The sequence below is a fragment of the Engraulis encrasicolus genome, chromosome 24 (assembly GCF_034702125.1).
Source record: "Engraulis encrasicolus isolate BLACKSEA-1 chromosome 24, IST_EnEncr_1.0, whole genome shotgun sequence".
In the NCBI taxonomy this organism is placed as follows: domain Eukaryota; kingdom Metazoa; phylum Chordata; class Actinopteri; order Clupeiformes; family Engraulidae; genus Engraulis; species Engraulis encrasicolus.
In genome coordinates this window covers 20,708,528-20,721,027 of record NC_085880.1, presented here as the reverse complement: position 1 = coordinate 20,721,027, position 12,500 = coordinate 20,708,528, and the positions used below count along the sequence as shown (strand labels likewise).

Genomic DNA, 12,500 nt, shown 5'->3' with positions numbered 1-12,500 from the left:
AGGGTGGACAGAGAGAAGACTGTGTGCGCAAGAGAAAGAGAACAACTACTCTCTGCCATTCACTCCTCCTCACCCATCTCTCCTTTCTTCCTCCATTCTATTATCATTCTCTTCTTTCCCTCTCTATTTTCTCTTCTCCTCTTGTGTAAATAGGCCTATGAGGGCCTAGTTGGCAATGGGATGGCACCTACTGTTGTACTCTTGTGGTTCAAGGCTGGTGGCCAAATATTTTGTTTTAGCAGTGGTTTTCATGTTTATTACATTAACACACAAAAAAGTGCACCTTCCCAATTTTTCAGTCATAAACAATCTTATGTTTTATATTGGTAAATATAATTGCACCTTTAAGTTAAAGTTTCTATTGCACTGAACTGTCTTCTATTTTCAAGTCATTGAAATAAATAAAATAAATCAGCTGATTAGGTTGATATATTTCCTCTGTTTATTTATTGTATGCTGTTCTAGTTGTTAGATAGCCTATTTCATCTGCAACCCAGTCGACAAATGCCTATTGAAAATGTAAAATAAATAGTTTATAAAAAGCATACACAGTAAAATGGGATAATAAATAGAGGTAATTCTGGTGAAACAATGAATTAATGATGGGTTGTTATTGTTAAAAACATGACTTAAATGAATTTGAAATAGCAGAACCTTTACTGTGACAATTACGATTTGGGGCTTTTATTTTGAAACCGGCTGTGGCTTCCCTTGGAGCCGTTCACTTCAGTCTGTCGTCTGCCGAGCCAGTCGAATTTTCTTTGGAGCTAGAAACAATCAAAAGAAAATATTTCGTTTTTTTATTAAGTTTAAGTTTCCTTTTGGAGTACGGAGCGTCCAGCTCTGTGAATGATGTAAGTTTTGAAGACTAGAGGCTTCCTTTCATCGAGTATTTGTTTTGTTTCAATTCGCCTTATTCACCCGGAACTTTCTAAAGACGTTGAGGGGTACACTTCAGGGGTACACCCGGCTGCACACCAGCTGTTTGGCGCCTCACTGCTGTGTGCCCAAATGTAGTCCTACGTCCTCAAAGAGAAACAAATCCTACCGTGGACAGACTTTCCACCGTTTCGCCAAAGAGCAGGAACTTCGGCGTGAATGAGTTCATCACATGAAGAGGGATCCTGGTCCATATTTCAAGGTAAGATGCATAATTATGTCCAATCATACGCATTAGCTAGCACAAATAAGCTAGCTCGCCAAACTTGTCATGACTCATGTAGCCTAATGAAGCCTATTTAAAAAAATATGAATGTGTAATTACACAACGCTACATTTATATGGTATTTCCAGATCGCTATTTCAAAATTATGCTTTCAATTTTGTGTTACGCGATCCGATGGCTTACCAGATGTGTTACCAGAAGATTCCCTGATTGACGCTCCCAACGCAGGACGCTCCCCTGTCGGCTCGCTCCCACTAGCCAGACTATCGGTCCCACCGCCATATAACGGAGCTAGTTATCTTTTTGATGTTCGTTTTTTGTTCCTAACCCTAAACCTAACCCTAACCCTAAATTGCTTGTATGTGGCCGTGTATGATAATACGTGAAATATAATCGGGTGGGACTACACGTCCGGGAGTGATAGAAACACCTGGGACTGCACGTCCGGTAGCGATCTCAGTTGGGAGTGTTCATCTACCACCGTTACGAGAACCAGTAGCATACTTGTGCCAAAATGAAGTTGTTTTGCTAACGAACTAAAATACATGCTGGTATTTATGGTTACAGATCAACGCTGAGACCGAGGTTTGATCTGAGCACGTTGAGAAGCAATGCTTTGTGGTATGACAACGCTAATAAAGGATGCTGTGCCTGCCAACTTTGTTCGCCTGGACTTCAGAGAAGCCAAAGAGGAGAATCATCATTCGCATACCGTGGTTAGTTTGTTCAGTCATAATTCAACTGGCATGTGTTAACCAAGCCTCTTTACAAAAAAAAAAAAAAAAAACTGATAATAGTTTGCCATGGAATACATTTTACTTTAGACAAAAAAACTTAATGCATGTGCTGGAGATATATTTGTTTGCATTGATCATGTACTCCTGAGCCATGAGCCAATGATTTCAAACTGTGATGTCATTACATTGCATTACATTTCACTTAGCTGACACTTTCATTTTATTCAAAGCGACTTAGTTATTATATGTCAGGGTATTGTTTACAGTCCCTGGAGTAATGTGGGTTTAGGTGCCTTTTCAAGGGCACTTCAGCCATGGAGATGTAGGGAGCGGTCAGAGGGATTCGAACCTGCAACCCCCAGATTGAAAGACCAACTCTCCAGTGATGCGCGGGTCGACGAAAAAACAAAACACACCCGACCGCTTTTTTCCCTAGTCCGCCCGCTTGCCCTGCCCGCAAGAAATATTCATGAAAAATATTGACCCGGCCCGCTTCCCGACCCGCCTTTGAAAATAGTAGCCCTGCGTCTTTATGAACACCCTAGCGTCATTGGCAAAGCGCAATCGCGTCAATAAAGGTCTCAGCATGGTTCACTTCCGATGGGTCTGGATACACTTCATCACAGAAAATGCTGAGCTGCAGGTAGGCCTATAAGTTCGCTTAAATGGTTGATAGGGAACAGGTAGGCTATGAAAACACCCATAGTGGCAATGTAGCCTACAACATATTGTCTTCTTTTGGTTTGGTAGGCTACTCCTCTGCTCTGTCCTTTTCCTGAACTGAAATTGGTTTCGCTTTTTCCTATCCCGAAGTTGAGGGACAGGGTGCCAAGGCCACCCCCTCCTTCACCAGAGACCAAGCGGTTAATTTGGGAGTTTGGGAAAGATAATCGCGTCACATGTGTGTGCACAAACCACAAACGCAACCTGCGCCGCCTGGTGCCACTATAGGCAACGCTTGTCTTTCTAGCGCAAATGATCATTTAGCCCACACAAAGCGTGAACTTTCGTAATCTTAGATGACTGCAATGTAAAGATCCATAGCCTACATGTTCACGTAGGCTGCAGAGCCCTTCTCAACTGATTGACAGTTGCACTCACGATGCTATAACGCGACATGCCCTGTCCAACAAAAAGTAGCCTAGTCTATGTTGAATAGGCTAACATTTTCTCACAAATGATTATTTTCTAATATGACCATTTCGATCATAATATGTTTGTCTGTTACCCAGACTACCAAGTTTGCTCTTCATACAATGCTATTTTATTATTTAGGCTATTTATTAGCCTATTTATTTATTTTAAGTGGCGAGGGCATTGTTCTTCCACTGGCTAAATTACTCAAATGAGCACTGCATTCAAAGGGAATAGGCTAATAATTTGGACATTGTAGGCTATAGGCTATAGTAGCCTATTCTATTTCGACAATGTAGGCATAGCCACTCGAATCCCTACCTGTGGAGGAAATTAATCTGTTGAGCAGACGGAGCCAGCCGTCAAGTGGATTGCCTTGTAGTCGTGGTACGACACAGGAAATGAAAACAAACTCTGTAAGCAACACATGAGTGCGAAACCATTACAATTGTATAAGAAAATATGTAGGCTATATCCACCACTGCACTGTTTAGAGAGCACCCTCTGTGTTCTTCAAAATGCACTCAATGGTTGCACCTGCTGCACCAGTTGCGCGCAGAAGATATTCGGCCGACGCAGGAGCCATTAAGTCTCCTGCCGAGCGCGTGGCACCATCGTAGTTATTCAGCCATATACACTTTGATCTATTTCGCAAAAAATGTCCCTGTCTGCTAAAGTTAACTCTAGGCCTAGCCTATTGGCTATAGCCTACTTTAAAATTCGGCATCATTTCAAAGGTCCTGACCGACCGCACCCGACCCGAATTTCATTAAAAATAATATTTCATAACCCGTGCCTGCGGTCGACCGCAGTTAATTGCAAGCGCCCGCTGATTTCGGGTCAGCCCGCGCATCACTGCAACTCTCTTATCACTAGGCCACGGCTGCCTCACCACTAGGCCACGGCTGCCCTGTGTATGTTATGACTCTCCTGTCCTTTGTGTTTCTTTTTCAGTATGGATTCCATGGAGTATTCCATCGAGTATTTCTTCTGTTTCAATCGTCTTGGTAAGGCAACTTGTCTATTTTTCCCCATACTGTTGTAACCTAAGTCTTATATTGTCTATCACTGCCACATACTTCAGGTGAAACCTGCAATTTGTATTTTGTTTTGTTAATACTTAAGTTTGATGTTGGCTGGTTGAAATGAGTTCGGAGTAAGCAGACTGTATTTCACATGCTGTGATCACGCACCCATTGCGTGCAAGGTGTAATTCTCTAGGCCTATACATGGGTGTAAATGTTGTTTATAACCAGACTGCGCGAACCTAGCTGTGCACAACTCCACCTCTGATTGTTGGAAACCGCTGACGGTCAAACACTTACAGTGCCCTCCATTATTATTGGCACCCCTGGTTGAGATGTGTTTTTTAGCTTCCAATTATTATTATTTTTCTCTAAATAATATGGGACCTTAATGGAAAAAAAGAGAAAAATCCAACCTTCAATACAAGTGCATTTATTCAGTGGGGAAAAAATCCCACATAAAGAAATAATTATTTGACATCAAATAATGTGTGTCACAATTATTAGCACCCCTGTTGTTAATATTTTGTACAACCCCCTTTTGCCAACAAAACAGCACCTAATCTTCTCCTATAATGTTTCACAAGATGGGAAAAGACAGAAAGAGGGATCTTCAGCCATTCCTCTTTGCAGAATCTCTCTAAATCATCCAGAGACCTGGGTCCTCTCCTCTGTACTCTCCTCTTCAGCTCACCCCACAGGTTCTCAATGGGGTTGAGGTCTGGGGACTGAGATGGCCATGGGAGGAGCTTGATTTTGTGTCTGGTTAACCATTTCTGTGTAGATTTGGCCATATGTTTAGGGTCATTGTCTTGCTGAAAGACCCAGTGACGACCCATCTTCAGCTTTTCGGCAGAGGGCAACAGATTTTGATTTAAAATGTCCTGGTATTTCAAAGCATTCATGATGCCATGCACCCTAACAAGCTTCCCAGGGCCTTTGGAAGCGAAACAGCCCCACAGCATCACTGACCCACCCCCATACTTCACAGTGGGTATGAGGTGCTTTTCAGCATGCGCATCTTTCGTGGCATGCCAGACCCACTTAGAGTGTTTGTTGCCAAAAAGCTCAATCTTGGTCTCATCTGACCAAAGCACACGGTCCCAGTTGAAGCCCCAATACCGCTGGGCGAACTCCAGACGTTTGCGTTTATGATTGTGGGTGAGGAATGGTTTTCTCCGTGCATGCCTCCCAAACAGCTTGTTGGCGTGTAGACAGCGCCTGATGGTTGATTTGGAGACTTTGTGACCCCAGGATGCTACCATTTGTTGTAATTCTGTAACAGTGAGCTTTGGAGATATTTTGATTTCTCTTACCATCCTCCTCACTGTGCGTGGTGGCAAAATAAACTTGGGTCCTCGTCCAGGCTTGTTTACCACTGTTCCAGTTGTTTTGAACTTCTTAATTATTCCTCTCACAGTAGATATGGGCAGCTGCAGTTGAGTGGCAATCTTCTTGTAGCCTCTGCCTGACCTGTGAAGGTCGACGCACATCTGCCTCACTTGTATGCTGTGTTCCTTTGTCTTTCCCATGTTTAAGAGTGGATAAGAGAAATGGCCTCGGTGTCACGTCATATTTATACCCCAGGGAAACAGGAAGTGATGAATTACTAATTAAATGTTCCTACATACTCTGGTAAACTTTGTAAACTACTGTAGAAATTACAGAAATGCTTCAATTATATTTATTTCCTGGGAATTGTTAAGGGTGCCAATAATTGTGGAACAGGTGATTTAATGAAAAATAATTATTTTTTAGTCAGGGATTTTTTTTATTTTCCTACAATTCATTTGAGTTGAAGGCTACATTTTCCTAAAATTTTCAGTGTGACAGTATTCTTCTGCAATAAACACTGAATTTATTTTAAGGCTTTTAACACATCTCAACCAGGGGTGCCAATAATTATGGAGGGCACTGTATCTCACATGTTTGGCTGCCAGTGTCTTGCCCCTCCTCATAACATTGTGTTGAACACTGTACGGGCCCATGTATAATTGCAAGGTTACCTCAATTTCAGTACACTATGTTGTTATTTCATAGTATTCACTCTGTTTACTTGATAATGGTTATTTAACTGAATGGTATGCAATGCAGTAGGAACAAAGTGTTTGCAGGTTTGCAGTTTGCATAGCTTTTCTTTTGAGAAGATTGATTTTAAATGTTGCACAACTTTGATTTTAAACTGATGATATTTGATAGGAATTCAACATTGTCCTGGGTGTGTAGCTTACGGCTGTAACTGCTATGATGCTTTTCTGTTATACTGCTCTACAGCCTAGGCTACATGATGTGTCTGTCCCTATCAAATAAACCAAACTTAACTGATGACATATGTTCACATAGGTGGAGTTTTTGAGCTGGATCTGGATTCTGCTGAGGATTCGTCGACTACTAGATGGCGAGCCACCCACTCATTCGAATGTGATCCTGTTCTACATTGCGCATGGCATATTTGGTAGGATTGTGGCCTGCTCGTGTCACATCACTGACTGACTGACTTCAACGCCTTGAACTGAACTGCTTGAAAGGAGCTGTTTTTCTTTTTGAACAACTTAAAGGAACTCTCTACATCGTCTCTTTTGAGGATTTAAAGGACTATTTCCAATTTTTGAAGGACAATTCATTTTTTTTTTTTAAATGTTCAAACCTTTTTGGGGGGCGTAATTGTAAATATTTAAGCTTTTCAATCTCTTACTTGTGATGTTTTTATTTCATTTTGTTAATGCCCATTTTATTATTTTTCCCTATATCCTATGTTTGTATATAAGAATGTCATTCTTCATTAGGGTTGCATACAATATTTTCTATGGATACATGATTATTTATAATGATAAATAAATAATAATTATTATTATTATTTATGCAAGATGGACATTTGACACGAACATTATGGTTTTCCCCGTTCATTTTGCTTTCCATATCCTTTCCTTTTTGTTTTGGACTGTTTCAATTCACGGGACGTCACTTTAATCCTCCAAAGGACATTTTTGGAGTGAAGCGGCCAACTCTCTCTTGAATTACTGCTCTTGTCGGCTTGCGCTCGCCTCTGTGGATCCAATAAGGACATAAAAGGACAGAAACTTAATGTTTTGTGTTAAGGCTACATTTTTGTGTTAGAAATTATATTTGTATTGTAAGGGAATTTGATCTGGGAAATGTGTGTTGTGACCCTGGCAAGTTCTCTGTTTTGTAGCGTGCTGGGGTTTTCTAATATAAATGGTGAAAATGTTGTAGAAACATATTGTATGTTGTCTTTTAATTGGTATCTTTTTCACTCTACCCAAAGCCTAGTGTCACATTCTGTAGCCCATTGATCCTGGCCTACCATTGATGTGCACCATACTCAGTAGTGGGTAACAACAGTTTAACATCATTGATAATTCTTTTCTCTCTTTCTAACAGTGTGAAAATGTATTTCTTGAGACCAATTGAAAATCATTTGTATTGTGATCATTTCTAGTGATACTGTCCAATTTCTGGAAATAGGCTCATATTACACATCCCCTTGAGTTAAATTATTGAATTTTACCTTTCTCCTCCTGTATGTTCAACCGTTCTAGTATGGCAGTGCAAATTTTACCTCCATGCTAGCAGTTAACATTGAGTCCTATGAGACCCGCTGGCGGCTAGCTGGTCTCAGAACTCAATTTTAACTGCTAGCTTGGAGATAAAAATTGCACTGCCGTACTCAGAGAACGACAAGAAGTACAGGTAAAACAAAAAATAAAGGAAAGGTAAAACTCAATAACTTGACTCAAGGGGAGGTGTAATATGAGCTTATGTCCAAAAATGGGACAGTATCACTTTAATGTTACATATTAACTAATCTCAACCAACTTCACCATAAGGTTCCCCATTCTGAATGTTAAATATTAGTTATATATTAATTAAGCTCAACCAACTTCACCATAAGGTTTCCCATACTGAATTTTAAACATTAGTTATATATTAATTAAGCTCAACCAACTTCACCATAAGGTTCCCCATACTGAATTTTAAACATTAATTATATATTAATTAAGCTCAACCAACTTCACCATAAGGTTCCCCATACTGAATTTTAAACATTAGTAAAGCTCAACCAACTTCACAATAAGGTTCTCAATGCAGAATTTTAAACATTAGTTATACATTAATAAAACTCAACCAACTTCACCATAAGGTTCCCCATACTGGATTTTAAACATTAGTAAAACATTAGTAAAGCTCAACCAACTTCACAATAAGGTTCTCAATGCAGAATTTTAAACATTAGTTATACATTAATAAAGCTCAACCAACTTCACCATAAGGTTCCCCATACTGAATTTTAAACATTAGTAATATATTAATAAATACTATACATAATTATTATTAAATGATTTATAAGTAATTAACAATAGTTTAGTTAATATTAACTCTTAAAAAACATTTAATTACAATGTATTAGTGATTAAATATTAAGTACTTAGTTAATATTGAACTATAAATTGTAAACTACAACTAATAATTATAATATATTAAGTAATAATTAGTTAACAGTTTATAAGTCACTTGTTATGCTTAAGTTACTGTTGATATGTTAGTTAATTAATCATACAAGTATTTTTAATAATATATTAAGTAACTTATAATTATGTTCTATTAAGTGTTACAGAAGGACTAATAAATATATTTTAAAACTTTGTAAGTGTTTAGTATACACCTATAAATGTATAGTAAACCTTTAGTTAACTAATAGTTAACTGTTTGCTAACTGTTTATTAACTGTTTATAGCGGAAGGTTATTGTAAAGTGCTACCTAAACTTAAGATGGGAAAGTGGCTCCATAAATGGAGTACAAAAAGTACAAAGGAAAAGTAGGCCTACTGAACAAAGAAATAAACCTGAATCTCTTGTCATACTTGAGCAAGATTTGCCACACAACATGTCATATGATCAGGCAAGTGACAATCTGCCAATCAATTTCCTTTCAAACAAGCCAAATATTTTCCTTGGGCTGACCCTTTATTTCAGAGAGCTATTTAAATGTTTTAAATGACCAATGAGTATTGTTAGTTGACTTGACTGACTTAAGATCTTTTAGAATTCTTTTGATTAACAGTCAAATGCAACCGCTGTCTTGTCAACGCTGGATGGTAAAAATGTGCATATTTAGGGCGGAGGAATGCATGCAGATCAAACGCGGATGCCTCACAACAATTGAATGGAATGCAATAGAACAACACTGTCCATGTATATACGTCAATGGTTTGAAACATACCTGCCAGCAGCGGCTGGGTCTGTGACCGCATGCACCATGTCTGTGGAGAGGGCGTCCAGGACACTCGTGAGGAACTCTGTCTTCTTGGCACCCGGGCATCCTGAAACAGAGGGAACACACACACACGTTGCCATGGTTAGAGGGTAACACAGCATCATGGTTACAGTAAGTCTGTAGATGGGGCACTAAGAATAGTTGTAATTCCTTAACAGTCAGACTGCCTTAACGGGCAGTCTCCCTTAACAGGCAGTCATGGGTAAGCGGTTAGAGCGTCAGACTTGTAGTCCAAAGGTTGCCGGTTCGACTCTTGACCTGCCAGGTTGGTGGGGGGAGTAATTAACCAGTGCTCTCCCACATCCTCCTCCATGACTGAGGTACCCTGAGCATGGTACCGTCCCGCTGCACTGCTCCCTTTCGGGCTGCCCCCTTGCACGGGTGAGGCATAAATGCAATTTCGTTGTGTGCAGTGTGTAGTGTTCCCTTCTGGGCTGTGGATTGCTGTGTCACAATGACAGTTGGAGTTTCCCAGTTGGGCTTTCACTTTCACACAGCATCCTGGTTAAGTCAGTAGATGGGGGACTAATAATAGTTGTAATTCCTTAACCCCTTAGTGCAGAGCCTATGTGTGTGTCAATTTCGTTGCCTTTTTGACAATGACAATAGATTCTTGAATCTTGAATCTTGGATAACCTTACTGTGACCAAAATTGTAATGGCTATGTCTTAATCTGTTACTCAGGGCTCTTGATAATGTTGTTATGATGTACTTAAGTATTTTCAGCAAATAGTGAATAGGCCTGCCGGCGACCCCATCTGCATTAAGAGGCTACAATGACACTGTGAGCAACTGTCAGTTCCGTCACCAAAAATATACTGTATATTTGGTCTGGAAAGATAACATTCGTTTTTCAGCGGAGCTCCCCAACAGCCTCCAGGTATAAAGTACTATATTCACAGTACTATTCCACAACGTGACACAAGGTTTGATGTTATCCATGATATAAGTTTTAATCAATATCTTGCACAAGTCAGTTATTCTCTCATTTGCAGTCAGGGTATGGAATGGGTAAAAAGCCCCCAAAATGCAGCGCTGCACTGCTTAACAGCTGCGAAACTAAACCAGTTTTCTTCACAGAGGAGGGACGTCACATAGGCCAGAGGGCACAGGAGAGGGTGGATGGATTTGTGGCCACTGTTGACTTTGAGGACACCAGCCTGACGTCCATCAGCTTTTCCAGCAGGTGACAGTAGAGGTTGACTAGAGGACCACCAACATTTTTTTTCTCAGTAATAAGCCATGAGACCAACCTCTAAACTGGGTTAAGCTTGGTCATTTTTTTGTCCCGTGTCTTTTTTCGACGTCAATAATATTAAGAAAATAGAAAAATTCCATACAAATGGTTAATAATAATAATATTTTTACAATGTAGACTGTATAGTTTGAAAGAGACATAACACAAGCCTACTGCTTCCAACTGATAATCCAACTAAATTAAATGCTTTAGAAGTGCTACACCGCATCATGAGTTTGATGAACCATTGACATGATTCGGGATTCAGGAAGTATTATGGTAGCCTCTTTATGCAGATGGGCCTACCGGCGGGCCTGTTTAATCTTGGCTGAAAAACTACATCATAACAATATTGTTATGACATTACAGAGAGCCTTAACCCCTTTGCGTATGTTATAACCTTACCGTAACCAAAATTGTAATGACCAAGTCTTAATCCGTAACTTAAGGCTCTCTGTGATGTCATAGCAATGTTGTTATGATGTCGTTGAGTCTTTTCAGCAATGAATGAACGGGCCTGCCAGCGGGCCCATCTGCACAAGGAGGCTATCTAATAGATTAAGAATAGGTCATTGCCATTTTTGGGAGAATAAGGTTATAACACCGTGCAAAGGGGCTTTAAAGTCTTAACAAAAAAACACAACAACAACCCAGGACTCTGAACGTGGCATGGAGGGTCTTCAGCACTTCAGTCGGCCTCGTCTCAGGTGGCCCAGTAAAGTGCAGTGGAGGGAGGTTAAATGGCCACGGGTGTAAAAAGCAAATGACCAGTTCCACACGATATGAAACACAGTGGAGGGAGAGCGGGAGAGAGAGTAAAACCCGCCCAGGCCGAAAACTATTAACAGTCTCGTTTTCTTTTTTTAACTCCCTATAATTAAGGGGGGAAAACAGGAAATCTGCCAGTCACCTCTCAGCCCTGGGTCTCTCATGAGATGGTGGCGGGGGAAAGAGTAAATAGCCAGTAGCGGTCTGGAAATGGCCAACTCTCTGCTTGCCAGACATTAATGGACTGTTTGATCAGTCAGGGATACAAAAATGAATTTGCCATTGTCATATCTGATGTTGAATTTGATCATTTGATACTTTATGTGCTATAACAGCCAGATATGCTAGCACACAGCATGCAGACTGACACTATATCTATCTGTCTTTCTCTTTCTCTCTCTCTCTCTCTCTCTCTCTCCCTCTATCTAATTTTTCTCTCCCCGCCCCACTCTCCTCTCCTTCTTTGTCTGAATCTCTCTTCCCTACTTAACACACCCTTTTATTCAAAAAGACTGACGAAAATCGATGTAAACCAGCCACAAATCTGGAGATGTCGTCATACCCTGTACACCACCCAATCATAGACCCCCCCATCCTCCCCTAAAGAAAAATTGGCCTAATATCCAAAACACATTCCTGTACGCGCACACATGTCTACAGTTTTCATAAAAGAATTTACGGTCGTGAGATTGATGATTAACGAGCATGTGTTAGTGGCCTTAAATCCTCCGTAGAAAATCCACTGTATATTTACAGCTAAAGGGGTCACACGGCGTGGAAGAGTAGCGTTTGAACTCCCGAGTTCAAATTGAAAGCCGACGCAAACGCAAGTTATCAATCTTCGGCTGACCACACGACAAAGTGTCATGATCAGTAAATCTGTGGGACAGGAATACAACCGTGTCAACATCAAACACCGCCGATGCCCATACGTACAGTACAGCATGAACCCACACAGACCAGACCTGTCTCTTTCACTCACGCTCTCTATCCTTCTATCTGTCTTCTTGTCTTCTCCCTCCGTCTCTCTCAATCTCTCTCTTTCTCTCTTTCTCTCTCTCTCCATACTATTCCTTCTCCCTTTCAGTAACTCTCTCAGCCTCCCTCTCTCCCTTTCCTCTTTCTTTGCAAATTACCA

At 40.5% G+C, this 12,500-nt stretch overlaps 1 protein-coding gene and 1 long non-coding RNA gene across 4 annotated transcripts in view; one reads left to right on the top strand and one right to left on the bottom strand.

Moving 5' to 3' along the window:
* Positions 1-12,500, bottom strand: part of smoc2 (SPARC related modular calcium binding 2) — an 81,923-nt gene that overhangs the window by 6,289 nt on the left and 63,134 nt on the right. For all 3 annotated transcript variants that reach the window (XM_063191990.1, XM_063191991.1, XM_063191992.1), the window contains exon 10: positions 9,304-9,403. In XM_063191990.1, the coding sequence (XP_063048060.1) occupies positions 9,304-9,403 (100 nt within the window). The remainder of the gene's footprint in view (positions 1-9,303; positions 9,404-12,500) is intronic.
* Positions 1,608-6,668, top strand: LOC134441611 (uncharacterized). The gene is made up of 3 exons (XR_010033182.1): positions 1,608-1,881; positions 3,991-4,043; positions 6,405-6,668. It is a non-coding gene; the product is annotated as an uncharacterized LOC134441611 (long non-coding RNA).